This window comes from Lepidochelys kempii, chromosome 2, assembly GCF_965140265.1.
Source record: "Lepidochelys kempii isolate rLepKem1 chromosome 2, rLepKem1.hap2, whole genome shotgun sequence".
NCBI classification, from domain to species: domain Eukaryota; kingdom Metazoa; phylum Chordata; order Testudines; family Cheloniidae; genus Lepidochelys; species Lepidochelys kempii.
This window is the reverse complement of record NC_133257.1, coordinates 25,973,445-25,999,582: the sequence shown is the minus strand read 5'-3', so window position 1 is coordinate 25,999,582 and position 26,138 is coordinate 25,973,445. Positions and strand designations below refer to the sequence as shown.

General features: G+C 42.7%; 1 protein-coding gene across 2 annotated transcripts in view; it reads right to left on the bottom strand.

The window, feature by feature from the left end:
* The window catches only part of SAMD12 (sterile alpha motif domain containing 12), a 238,050-nt gene that overhangs the window by 147,069 nt on the left and 64,843 nt on the right, over positions 1-26,138 (bottom strand). Inside the window, exon 3 of one of the 2 annotated variants that reach the window (XM_073330273.1) lies at positions 18,971-19,100. In XM_073330273.1, the coding sequence (XP_073186374.1) occupies positions 18,971-19,100 (130 nt within the window). The remainder of the gene's footprint in view (positions 1-18,970; positions 19,101-26,138) is intronic. The other variant, XM_073330274.1, reaches the window with a different exon arrangement.

The window sequence follows — 26,138 nt, the reverse complement described above, 5'->3', positions numbered from 1 at the left end:
GTAGCAACATATGAGAGATAGTGAAGCCGAAAACTTCCAGAATCACTCTCATTGGCTCCCCTTTAACTGAACAAGAGGAGTGAAAAAAATGGAATCTTGAAGGATTGAACAGCAGAGGGGGAAACAGCAGCTTCAAAATGCCACCCTCTAGGATCTCTGAAAGGAAAGGGTAAAATCACTTTATAATCATCTGTTCCTTCCTGCCATGTCCCAAGTTGTTTCAAGTAATGTTGCGTGATTAATGATTATAAAGGCAGCTCAAAGATCAGGAAGGACATCTGACCTCTGCCCAATGGCCAGAGATGATTAAACATCACTGTGACCAATAATGTTCCTATGCTGACTCTAGGTCTAAAGCCCAACAGGTTGGGGTCCAAAGAGTTGATAGGTATCAAATGGAGGTGTATTTGGCCTGCCACCACTGTCTTACTCTATACCTACATTGCAAGTAGATACCTGTGGCTGGCCCATGCCAGCTTACTTGGGCTTGGGCTAAGGGGCTCTTCAATTGTGGTATAGATGTTTGGGCTCAGGCTACAGCCCAAGCTCAGGGACCCTCCCCCACCTCATAGGGTCCTAGAGCCTGGGCTCCAGACCGAGTCCTAATGTCTACACAACAATTAAGCAACCCCTTTAGCTTGAGCCCCACAAGCCTGAGTCAGCTGGCGCGGGCCTGCTGCAGGTTTTTAAATGGCAGTGTAGACATACCCTCATGGACATTTCTCAAAAAAGGTTAGGTTAGAGGCAGGGCAATAATCAACATTAGAATACTAACGACTGACATTCGAACATTCATTGCAAGAGATGATTTTTTGTGCAAGAGCTGAACATAACACATTTGAGGGTTGATAACACCTCCTACGTAAAGTAAATCTTTTAACAAATGAAAGGCTCAGGCATTTCCCACTGGCTTACTTGTGGACTGGACCCATTCCCCCTCCCATCTGGTGAGACTGAATAGATCTCTCAGTTGCACCTACGGCATCATTCCCCCACTCATGATCCGCTTACTGATGATCCACTAGTAGTGATAGCTGGAAAATGGAAGGAAGGGGGTTCTGCGGGAAATTCAAGTAAATAAATAAATAAAAAATTTAGCTGAAAAATTAAAAGTTGCAAATCTTTTTTTATTTGAAAATGCCACTGCAGTGCTGAACGGAGTTGTAGTTTGGTTGTCTCATGCTCCCATTCTTCTCTTTAGGCTGGACTTCCTGATCAGACTACATCTCCCATGAGACACCATGGTCTCCTCCCCTCTTCATGAGGGGAAGTGGTATGTAATAGGAGTCCCAGGCCACAGCGCATCACAGCAGATGTAGACCACGTGGGGAGCCCAGTCTATGAAAGCGAATGGGGGCACGAGGCACAAACTTTTTGTGAAAAATTCCATTTAGTCAAGAACAGTTTCAACAGAAAATTTTCAGCCAGACTTCCTGGCTAGTCACAAGGTATTGCAATGCTCTCCTCCCAGTTTCCAGCGTCTAAATTACCCTAAAATAACGTTACATTACATACTTTTGCTAATATTCCTCTTCCATGTAAAAAAAAACAAAAAACAAAATAATTTTAAAAAAAGCAATAGTTGCCACAGATTATGCAAGTAGGCAGGTTGATGACCCAAGAGACAATCACTCTCGGACGTGTTCCGTTATGAAAAACTTTGAGCAGCCTCCAACTGGGAAACTCTTTGGTCCCTCATGTTCCAACACTAGCATCATAGTCCCAGAGGGAATGTTGCAAATAAGACTTCCTTGAGGGGGCCATTTAGGGATCTGGGGCAAAAATTGGGGATCGGTCCTGCTTCGAGCAGGGGGTTGGACTAGATGACCTCCTGAGGTCCCTTCCAACCCTAACCTTCTATGATTCTATGACTGATCTTATCCAGGCAGTAAACTGAAAGCTCCTTTCAGAAAGAAACAGCGACTTTACCACCAGATGGAAGCAGTCTGCATTGAATCAACAGCCCACCATACAGAACAGTTGCTCTGGCCAAGACTTCATGAATACAGCAGAGCAAATGCACAAAGGACGGGGGAAGTTAGGGTTTGACTTTTCACTATAGAGAAGGAGATGGATGTGTGGGGGGAGGGCGGGGGGGAGGGGATTATACAGATATTGCTAAACTGAAGACACGTCTATGTAATCTCCACCAAACCAGAGTTGTTGACAGGGAGGGAAATGCTGTATTTGGGTGTATTAAGAGGCCTACCGTGTGCAAAATGAGCCAGATAAATTATTCAATGGAACTTGGCACTGGTGGGGTTTTTTTATCTGGAACACTGTCAGGTCTGAGTACAATGTGGGTTGGTTGGTTTGTTATTAAAACCACTCTCTGCTTCTCTTTTTCTCCTGTGCATACCCAGAAAATTTTGTATTCCAAGACACATAAGAGAGCTACAACAGAGGAATGCAACAACAGCCACAGGTTTGGAAAAATGAGAAATCCACGAGAAAAGATCAAAGGGACATGTCCAGCATAGAAATTGTTTTTTAAGTTGTATTTTCTACAAAGAGAAACAAGTTTTAGCGTGGACTGTGGCAGCATAAGATTTCACACACTCCTCCACTAATGCACCTAAACTCCAACCTGGAATCTAGGTTTACATAGGGGTAGCGGAGGTTTTGATGGGCACATCCCACTTGAAACTGGACTCAGACCACTAAAATATCATAGAATCATTTGGTATTAACAATGCGGTCATAACCAATCTGGGCCAGATTTGAACTGGCAACCCTACAGGGGAGATTTTATAGCTGCTCTCCTTCAGTTTTGTAATAGTCTAAAAATGATAGAAACCCAAGCTGGCCCTCTCTCCTGACCTGTAGTTTCATGGAACTTACCCTCTCTCTGGGGACACAAGTAGCCCTTGTGGCCCTCCCTTCCCAGCCAGGTCAATTAGAAGAGGAAGTCTCAAGCTTTGGAGGGGAAAGACAGATGGTAGCAATAGGAGTTGCACTGGTGGGGCCTCGAGATCCCTAAAGCCCTTTGTTGTCTGGGCCTACACTGCACAACTTGGCCTTGTTTTCACATGATTGACCCCACAAATTGAACTTGATTTGCTGATTGTTTGTCCCTACTTCTTCTCTCACAGTCCCTCTGCTGTTGGCCTCTCTCTCTCTCTACCCTCCATGTTTCTCTCTACCCTCCTATTAATCCTTTCTTTCCTCCTCACTGCTTTTCTCAACATGTTCCTTATGCTTTTCCTTATATTAACTCATCTCTTCCCTACCATTCCCTTCAATCCCTCCCTCTACCCCATTCAAAACACCTAATTGCATTCACTTTGGATGCATATTAAAAACACTCTCAGGACACTTGAACATTCAACTCATTCTCCTGTATCTGTGACCACTGTAGCTTTTCCCCTATAATGCTCTCTTCCCCCCTTCTCCCCCCCCATTCTCTTAGGTCATGTCTGCATGTAGAAGAACAGAGTCTCTGGGGTCCCTGATACTTCTAGCTCCTGCTACCTTCATGGTCCCTAGGGCAGGAACCATTTCTATTTTTAACGCATAGAAAGAACTTAGCACATTTTGGGTGCTTAATAAATAATCTTGTTAAAAAAGACAGAATCCAATCATCAGTCTCAAGGTCAAAAGAAGAAGTAAAGGATTTGATTTGCAGCAAAAACACAGGAGGTTAAATGAGAGAAAATGTGTAAGACCAGTTTGGCTACGTAACAAGCTAGCAAGGGATTTTGTAGAATTGATGTTACTAAAGCTACTCAGCCTGCATATAACACTCATCTATTAGAAAAGATACATGGATAATGGAAGTCAATCCTTGCCAGACTGAAGGTGATAGAAGTAGGGGGGGAAGTTTACAGATGACCCAGTAATGGTCAAATAGTATGGAAAAGCTCAGACAGCAGGATACAGAGTGTGGTTTGAATACGCAGGTAGATCAGTCCCTTCCAAACCAAACAAATATGAGAACTAGGACTGTCAAGCAATTAAAAACATTAATCACAATTAATCGCACTGTTAAATAATAGAATACCATTTATTTAAATATATTTTGGATGTTTTCTATACTTTCAAATATGTTTATTTCAATTCGAACACAGAATACAAAGTGTACAGTGCTTATTTTATTTTTGATTACAAGTATTTGAACTGTAAAAAATCTGAGATAGTATTTTTCAATTCACCTAATACAAGTACTGCAGTGCAATCTCTTTATCATGAAAGTTGAACTTACAAATGTAGAATTATATACAACAAAACTGCATTAAAAAATAAAACAATATAGAAGTTTAGAGCCTGTAAATCCACCCAGCCCTACTTCTTGTTCAGCCAATTGCTCAAACAAGTTTGTTTACATTTGCAGGAGATAATGCTGCCTGCTTCTTCTTTACAATGTCACCTGAAAGTTTGAACAGCCATAGCACTGTTGTAGCTGGCATTGCAAGATATTTATGTGCCAGATGCGCTAAAGATGTATGGTTTCAGAGTAACAGCCGTGTTAGTCTGTATTCACAAAAAGAAAAGGCACCTTAGAGACTAACCAATTTATTTGAGCATGAGCTTTCGTGAGCTACAGCTCACTTCATCGGATGCATACCATGGAAACTGCAGCAGACTTTATATACACACAGAGAATATGAAACAATACCTCCTCCCACCCCACTGTCCTGCTGGTAATAGTTTATCTAAAGTGATCAAGTTGGGCCATTTCCAGCACAAATCCAGGTTTTCTCACCCCCCCACCCCCATACACACACAAACTCACTCTCCTGCTGGTGATAGCTCATCCAAACTGACCACTCTCCAAGTTTAAATCCAAGTTAAACCAGAACATCTGGAGGGGGGCGGGGTAGGAAAAAACAAGGGGAAATAGGCTACCTTGCATAATGACTTAGCCACTCCCAGTCTCTATTTAAGCCTAAATTAATAGTATCCAATTTGCAAATGAATTCCAATTCAGCAGTTTCTCGCTGGAGTCTGGATTTGAAGTTTTTTGTTTTAAGATAGCGACCTTCATGTCTGTGATTGCGTGACCAGAGAGATTGAAGTGTTCTCCGACTGGTTTATGAATGTTATAATTCTTGACATCTGATTTGTGTCCATTTATTCTTTTACGTAGAGACTGTCCAGTTTGACCAATGTAAATGGCAGAGGGGCATTGCTGGCACATGATGGCATATATCACATTGGTGGATGTGCAGGTGAACGAGCCTCTGATAGTGTGGCTGATGTTATTAGGCCCTGTGATGGTGTCCCCTGAATAGATATGTGGGCACAGTTGGCAACGGGCTTTGTTGCAAGGATAAGTTCCTGGGTTAGTGGTTCTGTTGTGTGGTATGTGGTTGTTGGTGAGTATTTGCTTCAGGTTGGGGGGCTGTCTGTAGGCAAGGACTGGCCTGTCTCCCAAGATTTGTGAGAGTGTTGGGTCATCCTTTAGGATAGGTTGTAGATCCTTAATAATGCGTTGGAGGGGTTTTAGTTGGGGGCTGAAGGTGACGGCTAGTGGCGTTCTGTTATTTTCTTTGTTAGGCCTGTCCTGTAGTAGGTAACTTCTGGGAACTCTTCTGGCTCTATCAATCTGTTTCTTTACTTCCGCAGGTGGGTATTGTAGTTGTAAGAAAGCTTGACAGAGATCTTGTAGGTGTTTGTCTCTGTCTGAGGGGTTGGAGCAAATGCGGTTGTATCGCAGAGCTTGGCTGTAGATGATGGATCGTGTGGTGTGGTCAGGGTGAAAGCTGGAGGCATACAGGTAGGAATAGCGGTCAGTAGGTTTCCGGTATAGGGTGCTGTTTATGTGACCATTGTTTATGAGCACTGTAGTGTCCAGGAAGTGGATCTCTTGTGTGGACTGGACCAGGCTGAGGTTGATGGTGGGATGGAAATTGTTGAAATCATGGTGGAATTCCTCAAGGGCTTCTTTTCCATGGGTCCAGATGATGAAGATGTCATCAATATAGCGCAAGTAGAGTAGGGGCTTTAGGGGACGAGAGCTGAGGAAGCGTTGTTCTAAATCAGCCATAAAAATGTTGGCATACTGTGGGGCCATGCGGGTACCCATAGCAGTGCCGCTGATCTGAAGGTATACATTGTCCCCAAATGTAAAATAGTTATGGGTAAGGACAAAGTCACAAAGTTCTGTGTGGGGGGTTGGAGGGTGAGAAAACCTGGATTTGTGCTGGAAATGGCCCAACCTGATGATCACTTTAGATAAGCTATTACCAGCAGGACAGTGGGGTGGGAGGAGGTATGATTTCATATTCTCTGTGTGTATATAAAGTCTGCTGCAGTTTCCACGGTATGCATCCAATGAAGTGAGCTGTAGCTCACGAAAGCTCATGCTCAAATAAATTGGTTAGTCTCTAAGGTGCCACAAGTACTCCTTTTCTTTTTGCTAAAGATGTATATGTCCCGTCATGCTTCAACCACCATTCCAGGGGACATGCCGTCTGTGCTGACGATGGGTTCTGCTTGATAACGATTGATTGAAGACGATGCGGACTGATGCATGTTCATTTTCATTATCTGAGTCAGATGCCACCAGCAGAAGGTTGATTTTCTTTTTTGGTGGTTTGGGTTCTGTAGTTTCATCATCGGAGTGTTGCTCTTTTAAGACTTCTGAAAGCATGTTCCATACCTCTTCCCTCTCAGGTTTTGGAAGGCACTTCAGGTTCTAAAACTTGGCTCGAGTGCTGTAGCTGTCTTTAGAAATCTCACATTGGTATCTTCTTTGCATTTTGTGAAATCTGCAGTGAAGTGTTCTTAAAATGAACAAGATGCTGGGTCATCATCCGAGACTTCCATAACATGAAATATATGGCAGAATGCAGGTAAAACACAGAGCACGGGACATACAATTCTCTCCCAAGAAGCTCAGTCATAAATTTAATTAACACATTTTTTTAACGAGCATCATCAGCATGGAAGCATGTCCTCTGGAACAATGGTCGAAGCATGAAGAAGCATATGAACCTTTAGCGCATCTGGCTTGTAAATATCTTGCAATGCTGGCTATAAAAGTGCCATGCGAACGCCTGTTCTCACTTTCAGGTGACATTGTAAATAAGAAGCTGGCAGCAAAAATGTTTGTCTTCATGACTGGCTGAACAAGAAGTGGGACTGAGTGGACTTGTAGACTCTGAAGTTTTACATTGTTTTAATGTTGAGTGCAGTTATGTAACAAAAAAACCCTACATTTGTAAGTTGCGCTTTCACGATAAAGAGATTGCACTACAGTACCTGTATGAGGTGAACTGAAAGAGACTTTCTTTTATCATTTTTACAGTGCAAATATTTCTAATAAAATAGCTCACCAAATAAATGGGTTAGTCTCTAAGGTGCCACAAGTACTCCTTTTCTTTTTGCGAATACAGACTAACACGGCTGCTGCTCTGAAAACCATACAGTTTGTATTCTGTGTTGTAATTGAAATGGATATATTTGAAAATGTAGAAAAACATCCAAAAATATTTAACACATTTAAATTGGTATTCTACTGTTTAACAGTGTGGTTAAAATGGAGATTAATCACGATTAATTTTTTTTGAGGTAATCGCATGAGTTAACTGCTATTAATCAACAGCACTAATATGAACAGGAATCTCTTTGATCCTATATGGGTCTTAATGATACCTGGCTCTTACACACCTCTTTCATCTATGTGACACTTTCTCAGATGTCCAGAACTGTAAGTCACCTTCTTAACCCTCTGCCTCAGTGAGAGAAACTTGCTGCGGCTAAACTGCATGTCTGCTCCCTGACACTGCAGTCTGTTAGTCAGCCCAATCAACCCTCGGAGACCCTTCCAGTCCCTTCCTTGCCTTGCAGGTAACTCTTGGTGCCCCCAGTTTGCAGACCCCCTGGAAGAGCGTGCCTCTGCAGCATCCAGTCCCTGTGAACTCTGCTGACTCCAGAGAGACAGAATATACATCAAATCATTGGCTTCACTGAGAATGCACCCCTCACTGTAGTAGAGCATCACTGAGATGAAATTAAAATAAAACAAGAATAAGTTTATTAATAAAAGAACAGAGACTTAAGTGATACTGAGCAGAGATAATAGAAACAGAAAATGGTTACAAGTAAAATAAGAGAACAACATGCTTCTAAGAGTCTACATGTAACCTTAGCAGGCTCCAAGTCTTCTGTAACTGTTGTTGTTTGAGATGTGTTGCTCACGTCCATTTCATGTTAGGTGTGTGTGCACCACATGCAAGTTTCTGGAGATTTTTCCCTCAGTGGTATCCTAGTGGGCTCATGTACCGGTATAAGGGGCACTGCCAGCCACACACCCTCTCAGTTCTTTCTTGCCAGATAACTCCGACAGAGGGGCAGGAGGGTGGGTCATGGAATGGACATGAACACCACATCTCAAAGAACAGCAGCTACAGAAGGTCAGTAACAGTTTTTTCTTCATGTGTTTGCTCATGTCCATTCCATGTTAGATAACTCACAAGCAATACCTTAGGAGGTGGGCTCGGAGTTCATGGACATGGAAAGATAAGGGAGCAAATAATTAAGCAATCAATTTGTGAATACCTACAAGATAAGTAACACTCAGCATGGATTTGTAAAGGACAAATTGTGTCAAACCAACTGAATAGCTTTCTTTGACAGGATAACAAGTCTTGTGGATGGGGAAAAAGCGGTGGATGTGGTATATCTTGACTTTCGTAAAGTTTTTGATATGGTCTAACATAACCTTCTCAAACAAACTAAGGGAAAACAACCTAGATGGAGCTACTATAAGGAGGGTGCATAACTGGTTGGAAAACTGTTCTCAGAAAGTAGTTAGTGGTTCACAAGCAAACTGGAAGGGCATATTAAGTGGGGTCCCGCGGGAGATCAGTTCTGGGTCCAGTTCTGTTACCTAAATCAATTATTTAGATAGGGCATAGAGAGTATACTTATAAAGTGTGCAGACGATACCAAGATGGGAGGGGTTGCAAGTGCTTTGGAGGATAGGATTAAAATTTTATCAGATTTAAATGATCTGGACAAAACTGTAGAAATGATCTGAAGTAAGCAGAATAAAATTCAATAAGGACAAATGCAAAATACTCCACTTAGGAAGGAACAGTCAGTTGCACACATACAAAATGGGAAATGACTGCCAAGAAAGGAGTACTGCGGAAAGGGATCTAGGGCCATAGTGGATCACAAGCTAAATATGAGTCAACAGTGTAACACTCGCAAAAAAAGCAAATGTCATTTTGGGATGTATGACCAGGAGTGTTGTAAGCAAGACACAAGAAGTAATTCTTCTGCTCTACTCTGTGCTGATTAGGCCTCAACTGGAGCATTTTGTCCAGTTCTGGGCATCACATTTCAGGAAAGATGTGGACAAATTGGAGAAAGTCCAGAGAAGAGCAACAAAAGGGTCTAGAAAACATGACCTATGAGGGAAGATTGAAAAAATTGGGTTTGTTTAGTCTGGAGAAGAGAAGACTGGGAGGGGACATAACAGTTTTCAAGCACATAAAAGGTTGTTACAAAGAAGAGGGAAAAAACCTGATGGTCTTAACTTCTGAGGATAGGAAAAGAAGCAATGGGCTTAAATTACAGCAAAAGCAATTTCAATTGGACATTAGGAAAAACTTAAGTGTCAGGGTGGTTAAGCACTGGAACAAGTTGCTTAGGGAGGTTGTAGAATCTCCATCAGAGATTTTTAAGAGTAGGTTAGGCAAACACCTGTCAGGCATGGTCTAGATAATACTTAGTCCTGCCACGAGCACAGGGGACTGAACTAGATGACCTCTTGAGGTCCCTTCCAGTCCTACAATTATATGATTCTATGCTGACTGCAACACTACTCTTCAGAACCTGGCATTGTCTTGAGCCTGTTGGGTGATGGTATAGTGGGATGCGAAGGTATGCACTGATGACCAAGTTGCAGCCCTGCAGATGTCTTGGATTGGCACTTGCATGAGGAATGCTGCTGAAGAGGCCTGAGCTCTCATGGAGTGAGCAGTTAGGATGGGCGATAGCTGGACATTTGCCTGCTCATAGCAAGCTCAAATATACGTGGTTATCCAGGATGAGATCCTCTGGGTTGATGCTGGATGCCCTTTCATCTTTTCTGCTATTGCTACAAAAAGAGAGTTGCATGGATTTTTGAAATGGTTTAGTCTTTTTAATATAGAAAGCGAGGGCACACCTAACATCCAATGAGTGAAACTGCCACTCCTCAAGTTCTTCTGAGGCTTCGGGAAGATTGGGAAGGAAAATAGCCTGTTAGGGAATTGCGAAGCCACCTTTGGCAGGAAGGCCAGGTGGGGGTGCAGTTGGACCTTGACCTTGAAGAATAGTATGTATAGTAGTTCTGATGTAAAGACCCTGATTTCAAAGACACCTCTGGCTGAGGTGATCGCCACCAGACAGATGACCTTCCAAGAGAGAAGTAGAGGGCATGACATTAGCGGTTAGAGCAGAGGGCCCATGAGCTTTGACAGGACTAGGTTTAAGTTCTGTGGAGGGACTGGCTCATGGACCTGAGGGTAGAGTCTCTCTAGACACTTGAGTAATCAGACCATCATCTCATGGGAGAACACTGAGCTGCTGTTCACTGGCAGGTGGAAGCCCAAGATTGCTGCTAAGTGCACCTTGATAGATACAAGGGCCAGACCTTGCTACTTTAGATAAAACAAGTAGTCCAAGATAGCCTGCAGGGAAGAATGAACCAGAGAGAGACCTCACTGAGATGCCCATATCCAGAAGTGTTTCCATTTGGCCAGGTAGGTAGCCCTAGTGGACGGTTTCCTACTACCTAGCAAGACCTGTTGAACTTGCTCTGAAGATGCCTGCTCCTCTGGGTTCAGCCACGTAACATTCATGCCGTCAGGTGAAGGGAGGTAAGGTTTGGGTGGAGCAACTGGCCATGACCTTGTGAGATCAGGTCTGGACGGAGCAGAAGAGGGGATGTTATTGAGATTCAGTAGTGTGCCAAACCAGTGTAGGTGTGGCAATGCCAGGGCTATAAGAATAACTCTTGCCTTGTCCCACTTGATTTTCAGGATGACCTTGTGAACCAGAGGGACTGAAGGAAAAACATAAAGCAGGGGCGCTGACTATGGGAGCAGGAAGGAGATAGAGAGGGAGCCCGAACGGTGCCTGTGCAGTGAGCAAAACTGACAGCACTTCCTGAGCTGCTCGGTGGTGAACAGGTCTACCCGAGGAGACCCCCCACCTTTGGAAGATGAACCTGATGATTTCCGGGTGAAGGGACAACTCGTGGTGAGAGGAAAAGGACCTACTGAGGTGATCTGTCAGCGCATTCCAGGCTCCTGGAAGATGTGATGCCTCCAGGTGGATGGAGTGCTTCATGCTGAAGTCCCATAGATGGATGGCTTCCTGAAATAGGGCAGAGGATCATCAAGCACCTCCTTGTTTGTCGATATGGAACATGGCCATGGTATTGTCTATGAGAAGTTGCACCACCTTGCCTGAGATCTGAGGGAGGAATACTTGGTAGGCTAAGCCAACAACCATGAGTTCCCTAACATTTATGTGCAGGGATAGTTTTTCTTGGGACCATAGGCCCAGAGTCCTGAGGCAGTCAAGGTGAGCTCCCCAAGCAAAGTCTGATACATCCAAGACTAGGGACACTGATGGCCGTGGGGCGACAATGGGTAACCCCATCATTACTGACCTTGAGTACTTCCAACAGTCCAGGGATGTGAGGACCAAGGAAGAAACAGTGAGCACCAAGTCCAAGTGGTGTCTGTTTGGGGAGTAAACCGGTGCTAACCACAGCTGGAGAGGCCTGAGACACAGCTTTGCATGCTGAACCATGTAAGTACATACGGCCATGTGCCTCAGAAATTTGAGGCAAACTCGGGCAGTTGTAATTGGGTGTACCTTGATCTTGGGTATCAGGTCTGACATGGTCTGAATTCTGGAAAGAAGGCTCTGGCCTGGGTCAAGTCGAGCATTGCCCTAATACATTCTATTCTCTGAACTGGAATAAGAATCGACTTTTCTCGTTTATCAACAAGTCCAGCGCCCAGGAGGTGGCTTGGACCATGCTGATGCTGTTCTGCACATGAGTTTCTTACTGACCTTTGATCAGCCAGCCAGTCATTGAGGTACGGGTAGACCTGGACTCCTCGCCATCTGAGGAAGGCCATTACTACCACCATTTGCAGCCATACACTTTGTGAAAACCTGAGGGGCTGCAGACAGGCTGAAGGGACAAGGGGTGAACTGGTGGTGCCACTGAGTCACAATAAATCTGAGAAATCTTCTGTGCCCACGGAAGACAGAAATGTGAAAGTATGCGTCCTTTAAGTCAAGGGCAGCATACCAGTCCCCTGGAGCCAGGGAGGGAATGAAGAAGGCCAGGGAGACCATGTGGAACCTCAGTTTCTGGAGATATCTGTTGAGTTGACACAGGTCAAGAATGGGCCGGAGGCCACTACTGGCTTTCAAGATTAAGAAATATTGGGAGTAGATCCCCTTCTCCTCTCAAGTCTTCAGGAACCTCTTTCATAGTCCCCATGGGCAAGGAGTTGCTCATGAGAAGAGTCCCTGAAGAGACACAGGGATGATGGGTGAGAGGGAGGGGTGAATAAAGACTGAAAGGTATAACCCATTTTCACTGTACTTAGCACCCAGCGGTCCGATGTTATGTGGGACGGTCCAAAAATAAAAGAGAGGGAGGATCTGAAGCAGGAATTGGTACAGCATCCTCAGGTTCCTCTACAAAGGTCTGCTTGGGCCCACCGGACTACCTATGAGGCCACAGCTGGAAGGTTGAGGTGGATGGGAGTGGCCGGCACCATTTGTAACCTCTTCCTTTCCTTTTGTAGAGCTCCTGTATCGGAGGCAGCATCGAGAAATTAGGTAGTTACAGGGGCTTGAAGTGCTTCCTGGAAGCAGATGAAGCCGAGAGGCCCAATGTCCTGAGGGTGGGCTCTAGAATTCTTCAGGCCATGAAACTTTGTTTCTGTCTACTCTGAAAACAGTGAGAAGCTTTCAATGGGAAGTTCCTGGATGGATTGTTGGACCTTGTGAGGAAGTCCTGAGGACTGGAGCAAGAAAAACACCTCATGGTGACAGCAGAGGCCATTGTCCTCGCTGCTGCATTGGCTGCATCCAGAGCTGCCTGGAGAGGTGTCCTGGCCATATCCTTACCCTCCTCCAAAAGGGCAGCAAATTCTTGACTGAAATCTTGCAGCAGAGTGTCTTTGAACTTGTCCAAGGAGTTCCACAGATTGTAAACCTAACCCACCACCAAAGTTTGCTGGTTGGTGATACGCAGTTAAAGGTTACCCGTTGAATCTAGGGGTTTTTGCGTCTTTTTGTTTGGGGGTAGCGCTTACATGGTCCTGCCTGTTCCTCTTGTTGGCTGCCGACATAATAAGGGACCCTGGAGGGAAGGGTGCGAGTACAGGTACTTGAACCCACTTGCTGGCACATATTTTTTTCTGCCCTCTTTGAGGTGTGGGGCAGAGAAGAAGGAGTTTGCCAGAGGGCCTTGACCAGACCCATTACAGCCTCATTAATGGGTAAGGCCACTTTGGAGGGAGCTGTGCAGCCAGAATGTCAATTAGGCTGTGGGAGGTTTCCTTAAGTGTCTCAATCTCCAGCCTCAGGTTAGCTGCTATCCGCTTCAGAAGGTCTTGATGGGCCCTGAAGTAGTCTGGCGGAAGCGAGCTACTGGGCCCCAAATGGCCTCATTTAGGGAGAAGGGACAGCTGCTGATGGGCCTGGTGCCCGCCCCAGTGAGCAGAGCTGAGGTGTACAGCCATGCGGGAGGAGCTGCCGGTGTGGGGTGCTGGCTCCTTGGAGTGGCGGCCCCACGTTCTGCTCCTTTCATCACTGCAGTTCCCAGGAGAGCCCTGCAGTTCCACGGATACCAATTTATATCCGCGGATATCCGCATCCATGGATATAAATTTGTATCCACACAAGGCTCTACCAAACATCTACACCACAAAAAGAAAAGGAGTACTTGTGGCACCTTAGAGACTAACCAATTTATTTGAGCATGAGCTTTCGTGAGCTACAGCTCACTTCATCGGATGCATACCGTGGAAACTGCAGAAGACATTATATACACACAGAGACCATGAAACAATACCTCCTCCCACGCCACTGTCCTGCTGGTAATAGCTTATCTAAAGTGATCATCAAGGAGGTATTGTTTCATGGTCTCTGTGTGTATATAATGTCTTCTGGAGTTTCCACGGTATGCATCCGATGAAGTGAGCTGTAGCTCACGAAAGCTCATGCTCAAATAAATTGGTTAGTCTCTAAGGTGCCACAAGTACTCCTTTTCTTTTTGCGAATACAGACTAACACGGCTGTTACTCTGAAATCTACACCACAATTAAACAGCTTCTTAGCCCAAGCCCCACAAGCCCAAGTCAGCTGGTACAAGTCAGCTGCAGGTGTCTAACTTCAGTGTAGACATATCTTAAGTGTCGTGCCCAAGCTCATAAGTGAAGTCTAAAGCAGAGCTGGGCATTCTTTGAATTCCAGTCCAGTACCTTAACCAGAAGACCATCCTTCCAGAAATGTGTTACTTAATCTTGGGATCACATGGATATGATAAACCCCTCACATTTGGCAGTCAAGTGGACAAGTTAAATCTGCTCATATTCAAGAACCAGATTTGTATGTGTATTTTACGATAGCGGAAGGCAGCATCTAGGCAGCACCAGCCTCTATTTAATATTATAGAATTAGACAGAGTTTAAGAGGTGATTTGCAGCAGCTACATTTTCGCACATATGAATATGTTCTAGTCTCTAAAAATATTATTATATTGACTCCTGTTCATTTCTTCTTTAAAACCTTAAATAAAATAAATAAATAAATAAAAGGCTTGTGTCCTTTCAAGTGCCTCCTTATCAAATTATTTCACTTGGGCTTACGTGCCTCTTGTGTATTACTTTGACAGAATGAGGTTTGTTTAATGATCATAGCATTAAAGATTCTTGCTCCGAAGAGAGACATTAGCACACTTCAGGGGCTCTGTGTAAAAAAACAAGAGATGATGGAAGGTTTCTTAAAAATATAAAGCACATTAACAAGCAGTTATTTAGGCATATTCCTTGTTATGCTGCCACCACGCTGATAGGTTTTCCCAAAGATAGTTGTTCTTTATTCACCCTGGACCCAGTCCTGCTCCCTTCAAAGTCAATGCAAGCCAAAACTCCTACTGTCTTTAGTCGTGTAGGTTCAGGCTCTGTAACAGAAGGGTAACAAGAAGAAAAGCCCCTCCCCACAGTATTTAAATGTATGCTGTCAGGCCATTTTATAAAAACAATGGCCTGCTCCTCCATTGCCCCTGCACCTTGTGTTGTGATTTACATCAATGTGAAGTGGGCGTAAAAGGCTACCCAATCAGAACAGCAGCATTTTACATTCCCTGTACCCTGGTGTAAATGACAACACAGGTGCTGGACAATGGAGAGTCAGGCCCAAGGTTTTATAAAATCTGCAATTAATGTGTTCCCATGTAAATGTGTAAGGACAATAAAGATAGTTTTTTGTTTGCATTTCAACATCCTCAGGGACTGCTTGCACCCAAAAAAAGGCAGCAATAGGTAGAGAAAATAGAACATAAAAGTAAAGTGGTCAAAGTGTAACTGACCACATCTTTATAACAGTGTTTTATTTTTTTAAACTATAGCTATATACAAATATACATTGATGGACATGCCCATATTATGGGGGACTGGTAGCAACTCCATAGCGAAGGCTCAGTTGGGATTTGCATTTGGAGGTCCCCAATCTGGCATTATAACACTCCAGAGAACAACTGAATTTTCCATGTAACATTTTAGAAAATAATTACCGACTTTTGCAGAAAAAAACTCTCAAATGCCCCCTCAGTGAAATTTTGCTTCGACAGTCATTACTCACCCCTCTTTTTCGGGGGTTAGGGGGCAGCATACTGGGGGCAGGGAGAACATAACATAAGAATGGCCATACTGGGTCAGAGCAGTATCCTCCCTTCTGACAGTGGCCAATGCCAGGTGCCCCAGAGGAAATGAACAGAGCAGGTAATCATCAAGTGATCCTCGCTCATTCCCAGCTTCTGGCAAGCAGAAGCTAGGAACACCATCCCTCCCCATTCTGGCTAATAGCCATTGATGGACCTATCTTCTATGAATTTATCTAGTTCTTTTTTGAACTCTGTTATAGTCTTGGCTTTCAAAACATCCTCTGGAAAAGAGAGTTCCACAGGTTGACTGTGCCTTGTGTGAAGAAATACTTAATTTTGTTTGTTTTAAACTTATTGCCTATTAATTTGGTGACCCCTAGTTCTTGTGTTATGAGAAGGAGTAAATACCACTTTCTTATTTACTTTCTCTACACCAGTCGTGATTTTATAGACATCTATCATATCCCCCCCCTTAGTCTTCTCTTTTCCAATCTGAAAAATCTCAGTCTTTCTAATCTCTCCTCATATGGAACCTGTTCCATACCCCTGATCATTTTTGTTCAGGAAAGTGGAACCTTTTCCAATTCCAATACAACTTTTTTGAGATGGGGCGACCACATCTGCATGCAGTACTCAAGGATGTGGGCATACCATGGATTTAAATAGGGGCAATATGATATTTTCAGTCTTATCTTATTTTCTTATCTTATCTGTCCTAGGGAGGTAGGTGTTCCCCTAACTAATCAACCACAGTCCCCACAAAGTCCATATTTCACATACACATTTTTATAACTTCTCTCATACAAGCAAATTTTGAAATGTTACAATTAAACACATCATTATTTCCTTTATTCTTCATAGTCAAATAGTTGTCTATTGAATACAATGAAGGGAACTGCTCAGAGACACCAGCTACTTCCGTTTACTGAAGTTACAGGAGGCATCTGCCTCTAGTGGAGTTGCAAGCTCCCAATCTCTAACAACTTGACTGCAACCATCTTGTCCTAATACATTTAAGTAACAAGGAGATCAGAAGAGGTAAAAATTGAAGCCCAAATTGTCAAAACTTGCAGTTCTGCTAAGGAGGCAGCTGCTTTCTGTCAAACTGCTCTGGTTCATTAGAGAGCAGTCACTCTCAGATGGACTTCAGAGAATCTGTGGGACTCTGACTTAAAATTGGTTGGATGGACAAAGCAGGAGACAAAGAGGTCGCCAGCGGGGCTGAGTAGTAAAGCTCCTGCTATCTCCCTGGCTGCCCACCCTTAGTCCCCACCCTTGCTGCAAAGCCCAGCCCTTGGTTCCAGGGACCCATTCAAGCCACATGCCCTAACCCCATTCAAATTGAATAATTTTTATTAACATTCATTTTAATGATCATTTATTACTTTTAATTGATCAAATATCATAAAAATAAACAAACAATCTTTGGGGGGGGGGACATAAAAGCAGCCAGTTTCAGTTTAAAATTGCGGTGGTTTTGGTGCTTAGGAACTTGCTCATCTCAGAAAACTATTTATTTGGAGAATTGTCCCTGAAAACTTCTAAAATGTGGACAACAGAGCTGGCTGAAAATTTTCTGATGGAACAGTTTTCAGTGGGAAAATGCTGATTCAACCAAATTGAAATGTTCCACAGGAAGCAGGCAGCTCCCCAGCTAAATTCCTGGCTGCTCAGGTTTTTTCAGTTTAATATTTGATATTTCACCAATTATAATAGGAAATTACCAGTTACCAAACCAATGACTACACCAAATATCAATTATCCATTTGAACAACAATTACAATTGAGGAAACCAAGTACCAGTTACCAAACTAATTAGAAAACCAATTACCAAGCCAACAATTACCAATTAAAATACCTGTCACAGGGTGTACAGATCCCATGCTGTATCAGTCTAAAGGGTTCCTGGGGAAACTGACTGCCTGCTCAGCTGCGGCTGATTGGGAGACTCACAATAGTTGCAGAGATAAAACAAGGGCAGAGCAGAAGAATGGGGTGGGTGTCAATGAGGCTGAGGACCCACAGAGAGCAGGTGCCTTTGGCAACAGGAAAGCTGCCCAGGAAACTGAGTGACCACAGGGTGCAACTCAGAGGCATGATAGAAAGTAGGCCAGGGAAACTATAAGAGGTTGGGAAAGCTTGGAGCCAGCCATTTTGTACAGGGTCGTTGGCCTAAAACCCAGGTGGGCAGGCCTGGATTCCCCTACCAAACCCAGCAAAGGGGCTTATTAAGGCCTTGAACAATTGAGCATACCCAAAGGGCCCAGGGAGTGTGTACCCCTCATCTAGGGCCACAGAGTCCAATACTTTAGGAGTCCAAACATGCAAGAGGGTCAAAAGATAATCAATCAGTGACTTGGTCAATGGGCTGCGGCCATATCAAGGAATTGACAAGCAGGCTAGAAGGTGGGCAACCAATCAAAGAGGGAGGGAAATTAAGGCAGAGTTGCCCTGTCACCCAACCTCGCCACAAGGTGGTGCCAAAGATGGAACATGATCTCCATATAGCAATTCCAAAGCCAGTTTATAAAATTTTTGAAAAGCTGTGATTTAGAACATAAAACTCAAACATTTCAACTATTATATCACAGCATGACGTAACATAATATAATAGTCCAAATGTTTTGACTTTGCTGCATTATAATATATATAATAAGTTGAGTATATAAGAAACATTTCAGCCACATTGAAATAACTTTTCAATAAGGTTGAAAAGAAGTTACACAATTTTGCTCATGGAATATTTTGAAATTTATAGTCTTCATTCTGATTTGCAAACTTTTTTCAAAATGTCCTGCAGAATTAGAATTTCAGATTTCGATCAGCTCCAGTTGACAAGCGTGTGGATTGACAATCTAGCAAGATCCAGTTCTTAGAGTATACATACACTCATCCCCATCTTCCCTTTTCCCCATTGAATTATCCCTTCCAAATCTATTTTTCTGAGTTATGGAGAACAGTCAGCTCACTAAGGTTGAAGCAAGTTCGTGTATTCTGCTGCAAATTTACAATTAACTACCAAAGGCCCTTACTGTATACTTGTACCTATTTAAGTGCAGCGTTAAAAGCAATTTAACAAAAAAAGTGAAATATTTCTGATACTGCATACTTTACCCGTTATGTCATGCTGTTTGAATGACTCACTGTAGATTTGATACTGATTAGGGCAGTGTTTCTTCAACCACTTGCAGACATCCTGCTGTGTCCACAGAGCTACTGGTTTTGTCAGTTTCACAGTACCAGACTGGAAAGACAGAACAGGAAAAGAAATGGTATTTAGCCCTACGTATCACATTTGTTTCTAATGTAATTCATATAATGTAGCAAAATAATTCTATTTGGGAGCCTTCCTTAGTGGCAAAAGTACAAGGGATATGAGGATCAATTATTCAAGTTTACATGGAGGGATCATATCTAGTGCAAGATTTTCTGCATGTTCCTTGCATCACACAAGTCTACCACTTTCTCTTACCTGTTCAGAATCTAACCTGTATAAATAATTAAGTCATAAAGGACCCGATTCTGCCACTTTTCCATAATGCTTACCATAAAAGGTCAGCACTTACCCACAGAGATACCTCAATAGTTACAGCTATAGTCAAATGTTAACTTTTTAATGGTGACTAGTGTATACACTTTGATACTAAATATTACTTAGTGCAGATTTCATTATTTTGTATTCAATATGATAAGTCACTGAATGAGCAATTTTCACAGACTCAGGCCAATGTTCTTAATTTTCACATGATCCTACTCTTGACAGAAGACAACTTATTAAAGAAGATGTCAAGATGTTACAGGTCCTGGCTCTCTTTCTCCCAGGCCAACTCCGCATAGAGTATGCCTCTTTGCTTAGCTAGTGCTCTACATTACAAAATACACCTCTTCCTCTGAAGCAGGGAGTGAACTCTGAACCAACAAACCATTCATTTCCCTTTCTCCAGATAGATGGATCAGAGTCAAAGTGATATTTTATTCATAAAAGTGATTGTTCAACTGGCTCAATGGGGCTTCAGATTTATTGGGTCCATACCAAGTTTGTTATATTTATAAGTAAAAAGTGGTATAGCTTATTAGTTAAATCCATCAGTCCATTAAACTCAACCTGGGCTTCTTTTCTTTTAGCTTGACATTAGGAGTACTTGTGGCACCTTAGAGACTAACAAATTTATTTGAGCAATTGGTTAGTCTCTAAGGTGCCACAAGTACTCCTTTTCTTTTTGCGGATACAGACTAACACAGCTGCTACTCTGAAACCTGTCATAACGTCAAGCTGGTTTTTTTAATCTTCATGACCCCCTGTACAACTTCCTGTGCCAATGAGGGCAGAGTTTGGGGATAATTGGGATGCACTGGTTTAACAGAGAACAGAATTTGGCTTGCAGAATATCTGCTACTACTGGTGAGAAGTCAGGTTGAATTTCAGGTCCCACGCTGAGTTCACACAGCTGAAAGCTAGGAAAAATAATAATTTTACTTGTAAATTAAACAAATTTGATATGTAGTTAGTGAAACACAATAAACCCCACAATGAGTTTTACAGAGCAGAACCACACGTTAATATGGATCAATTTCACCGACTATTTTTGGAATATTATGTACAGATATTCCTACATAAAGGCAGGAAGAAACATGAAAAGAAACACAAAGAAAATAAAATGATTCATGTATCTAGTACATGAACTTAAAAAGATGTATAACAAAATTGCAGGATTATGATCAGACCTATGAACCAGAATAAGATGTACTGGCGTAACAGCATCCACACGAGGTGGGTTTGTATCACACACATTGTAAGGAGAGTTTCAGAGTCACAGCCGTGTTAGTCTGTATTCACAAAAAGAAAAGGAGTACTTGTGGCACCTTAGAGACTAACCAATTTATTTGAGCATAAGCTTTCGAGCATCCGATGAAGTGAGCTGTAGCTCACGAAAGCTTATGCTCAAATAAATTGGTTAGTCTCTAAGGTGCCACAAGTACTCCTTTTCTTTTTACTTTACTCTTTTTGTAAGGAGAGTGGTTACTTTAGATAAGCTATTACCAACAGGAGAGTGGGTTTGGGGGGGGGGGGGGAGAGAAAACCTGGATTTGTGCTGGAAATGGCCCAACTTGATTATCATACACATTGTAAGGAGAGTGATCACTTTAGATAAGCTATTACCAGCAGGAGAGTGGGGTGGGGGGAGGTATTTTTTCATGCTTTGTGTGTATAAAAAGATCTGTGTATAAGTAGGGGCATAGCGAGCAGATCGAGGGACGTGATCGTCCCCCTCTATTCGACATTGGTGAGGCCTCATCTGGAGTACTGTGTCCAGTTTTGGGCCCCACACTTCAAGAAGGATGTGGATAAATTGGAGAGAGTCCAGCGAAGGGCAACAAAAATGATTAGGGGTCTGACTTATGAGGAGAGGCTGAGGGAACTGGGATTGTTTAGTCTGCAGAAGAGAAGAAGGAGTGGGGATTTGATAGCTGCTTTCAACTACCTGAGAGGTGGTTCCAGAGAGGATGGTTCTAGACTATTCTCAGTGGTAGAAGAGGACAGGACAAGGAGTAATGGTCTCAAGTTGCAGTGGGGGAGGTTTAGGTTGGATATTAGGAAAACCTTTTCACTAGGAGGGTGGTGAAACACTGGAATGCGTTACCTAGGGAGGTGGTAGAATCTCCTTCCTTAGAAGTTTTTAAGGTCAGGCTTGACAAAGCCCTGGCTGGGATGATTTAATTGGGGATTGGTCCTGCTTTGAGCAGGGGGTTGGACTAGATGACCTCCTGAGGTCCCTTCCAACCCTGATAGTCTATGATTCTATGATTCTACACTTTCCACAGTATGCATCCGATGAAGTGAGCTGTAGCTCATGGAAGCTTATGCTCAAATAAATTGGTTAGTCTCTAAGGTGCCGCAAGTACTCCTTTTCTTTTTACTTTAACTATATGAGTATGATTAAACCAGCAGTGCTTTCTAGTGTGAACAAAGACAAAACCAATCATACATCACGCTAGCTGTTAACACTGATTCTCACCGGCTGTTTCAATTTAGTTCGGAGCTCATACAAACATGCATTCCTTGCTTTGTGTATATTATTTAGCTCTGTCAGCACAATCTGCTGCTTCACCCCCCTGACAATATTTCTGTCCCTTTCAAGATTTTCTCTCCTCCACCCTTCTCTCCGACAGCATATCTATGCTACATTGGGCTGGAGTTTAACTAAGTATCGCTATCAGTTAAAATTGTCACGTACTTGTAAAAAAGAGTTAATGTTCTGGATATATTTCTGCAAAACTGGTCTCTCTACAGCTAAAATGAATTACTGAGTTCACATTTTATACATTGGTAAACCCAAACCTTCTGGGTTATGTCCTCTGCAGTGTAACAATATGGTTGAAACATATTTAATTCAATCACAATATACACTGGATATATGATTCCCAGGCCAAACTATTTCTTTTTTATATAGAATAATTTGGGTTCAAGAAGGGAAGATTCAGCACTACAATGATTTAAAATGTCCTGCAAAAGGGAGTCTAGAGAATTATTAAAGTGTTCTCTTAAAGATTTCATATTTTCTACAACCCATGGTAACAGTGGCCTGCATTCACTATGTCAAGGAGAGTGAACATGTACAAAATTTGCAGCTACTTAGCAGTAAATATTTCACACTGGCTAATGTCAAAGTGATTTTGAACTAACATGGGACAAAAGTCTCTGCTAGTGCCAATGCAGCTGCACCCATTCACACCTGCAAAGAACAGAATCTACAGAACGAAGACCACTTTGCAATATATCCTCATTTGCGCTGCACCTCTTTTCACTTACATATTTTCCATCTCCTTTTGGTTTTACACTAGTAGGCTGAATACATTTTTCCCCTGTAAAAACGGATATAAAGTCATATCTGTTTTTATCTGTTGTGACTATGGGTGGAGTCTCTTGGTATTATCATGCAGTTTGTTCTAGCACTTTCACAAATGTGTGTTGTCAGATACAACTTGTAAAAGTTGTTTTGAAATTTCCATTACTGTCAGCCCAAAAGAGTGAGCAATTTCAGGTTATCATTTTGCCTCTCCTATTAGGTCCATAAAGGAGATCATGAAAATCTACTAACCTAAATCCAGAGGTTATGATATAGCAAAATCTCTGGCTGGTGAATAAGTCTTCAATCTCTTCTATCATAGCTCTCTCACTCTTTCCAGGGAAGAGGTTAAATACATCTTCTAAAACTTAAAGCAGGAAGTACATTGTAGTCCATCTCTCAACTTAGGTATGTTATATTTCTTTATAAATACACCAACAGGAATAAATAGATTCTAGATTCCAAGGCCAGAAGGGACCATTGTGATCATGTAGTCTAGGGGTCTCAAACTCAAATGACCACGAGGGCCACATGAGGACTAGTGCATTGGCCCGAGGGCTGCATCACTGACACCCCCCTCCTTGCTCCCCTGCCCCCCGGCCCCGCCCCACTCCACCCCTTCAATGAGGCCCCACCCCTGCCCCGCCTCTTCCCACCCCTTCCCTGCCGCCATTCCAACCTCTTCCCCGAAGTCCCCACCCCAACTCCGCCCCCTCCCTGCCCCCAGGGGTGGATGGACCCTCATTCTCTCATGTGCGGCTGCCCAGGAACATACCTTAGAGGGAATTATCCACGGACCACCTGAATGGAGCTCGCAGAACACTGGTGGTCCATGGACCACAGTTTGAGAACCTCTGTTTGAGACTATAATCAAGTCACTCCTTAACATTCTCTTTGTTAAGTTAATTAGATTGAGCTCTTTGCATCTACTACTGTATGGTAGGTTTCAGAGTAGCAGCCGTGTTAGTCTGTATTCACAAAAAGAAAAGGAGTACTTGTGGCACCTTCGAAACTAACAAGTTTATTTGAGCATAAACACAAATCAGACGTCAAGAATTATAGCATTCAAAAACTAGTTGGAGAACACTTCAATATCTTTGGTCACTCGATTACAGACCTAAAAGTGGCAATTCTTCAACAAAAAAACTTCAAAAACAGACTCCAGCGAGAGACTGCTGAATTGGAATTAATTTGTAAACTGGATACAATTAACTTAGGCTTGAATAGAGACTGGGAGTGGATGGGTCATTACACAAAGTAAAACTATTTCCCCTTGTTTATTCCACCCCTGCCATTCCTCAGACGTTCTTGTCAACTGCTGGAAATGGCCCACTTTGATTATCACTACAAAAGGTTCCCCCCCCCCCTCCTGCTGGTAATAGCTCACCTTAAGTGATCACTCTCTTGTTACAGTGTGTATGGTAACACCAATTGTTTCATGTTCTCTATGTATATAAATCTCCCCACTGTATTTTCCACTGAATGCATCCGATGAAGTGAGCTGTAGCTCACGAAAGCTTATGCTCAAATAAATTTGTTAGTCTCTAAGGTGCCACAAGTCCTCCTTTTCTTTTTACTGTATGGTAGGTTTTCTAATCCTTTAATCATTTCTGTGGCTCTTCTCTGAACCCTTTCAAATGTAGCAATATCCTTCTTGAATTCTGGATGTGAGAACTGAATAGCAGTATTCCAACAACTCCAGAGGTAAAATAACCATTCTACTTCTACTTGAGATTCCCCTGTTTATGCACCTGAAGAGTGCCTTTGCCCTTTTGGCTATAGGGGAGCTCATGTTCAGCTGATTATCCTCCACAACCCCCACGTTTTTTTTTCCCAGAATCACTGCTTCCCAGGATAGAGTCCCCAGCCTATAAGTATCACATACATTCATTGTTCCTGGAGGTCTGCATTGGCATTAGCCATATTAAAATAAATGTCATTTGCTTGCACCCATTTTACCAAGCAATCCAAATCACTCTGAATCAGCGATCTGTCCTTTTCATTATTTAGCACTTCTCTAATTTTGTGTGTGTGTGTGTGTGTGTGTGTGTGTGTGTGTGTGTCTGCTGCAAAATTTATCAGTGATTATTTTATGTTTTCTTCCAAGTCATTGATAAAAATATTAAATAGCTTAGGACTAAGACCCAATCCCTATGGGATCCCACTAGAAACACACTACACCAGCGTTTCTCAAACTGGGGCCCAGGGTACTCCAGGGGGTCCGCCAACCCTGCTGATCAACTCCTCCCCTTCCCTCCTCGGGCCTCCTGCACATCACAAAATAGCTGGTCAGCAGCATGCAGGAGGCACTGTGAGGGAGGGGGAGGAGCGGGGATGGGGGCAGAAAGAGGCTGGAAGAGGTGGATTGGGCGCGGGGCCTGGGGCTGAGTGGGGCACTTGGGGGTCTGCGAAAAATTTTAAATCACAATAGGGGTCCTCAGGCTGTTAAAGTTTGAGAACCACTGCACCACATCATCATTCAATAATGATTCCTGATTTAAAATTGTGTTTTGAGATCTGTCAGTTTTTAATCCATTTAATGTGTGTTAAGTTACCTTTATATCTTTCTACTTTTTTTTTTTTTTTTTTTTTTAACCAAAATGTTATTTGGTACCCAGTCAAATGCTTTACAGTGGTCTAACAACATAAACACTATAACCTTTATAAACTAAACTTGTAATCTCATCAAAAGAGATACCAAATTAGTTTGACAGGATCTATTTTCCATAAACCCATGTTGATTGGCATTAATTATATTACTCTTTTTTAATTCTCTCTTAATTAAATCCCATATCAGCTGCTCCATTATCTTGCCGAGGATCAATGTCAGACTGACAGGCCTATAATTACCTACATCACCCTGTTTACCCTTTTTAATTTTTGGCACAACATTAGCTTGCTTTCAGGTCTTCTGGCACTTCCCCAGTATTCCAAGAATTACTGAAAATCAACATTAATGGTTGTGTGAGTTGTTCACACAGCTCTTTAGAAACTCTTGAATGCAAGTTCTCCAGAGAGTTGATCTAAAATATCTAAATTTAGTAGCTGCTATTTAACATCCTCGAGATACTAGCAGAGTAGAAACAATATAATCATGAAACACCACCTAAATGTACAGCTATCACAAACGAACAAAATCTCAGAACATATCCTCAAAAAAGAGTCAACATAAAACTCTTGCCCACCAACCTACACCAGGCAAAAGTCTAAATAAATAAATAAATAATAATTGCTCCTATACAGTGCTTTTCCTCAGAAAACTCTCCAGAAGGGCTTTGGCTTGAAGGTTAAATTTAGGCTTGACTGGATTAGCAGGGTAAGTGAATTCTGGAATTGCTCATCTGTAACCCTGGATTTGGTGGATATGTGTATCCCAGAATGTGATCAAGCCAGTTGCAACCATATTATGTGCATTCAGCCACCATGAATTAATA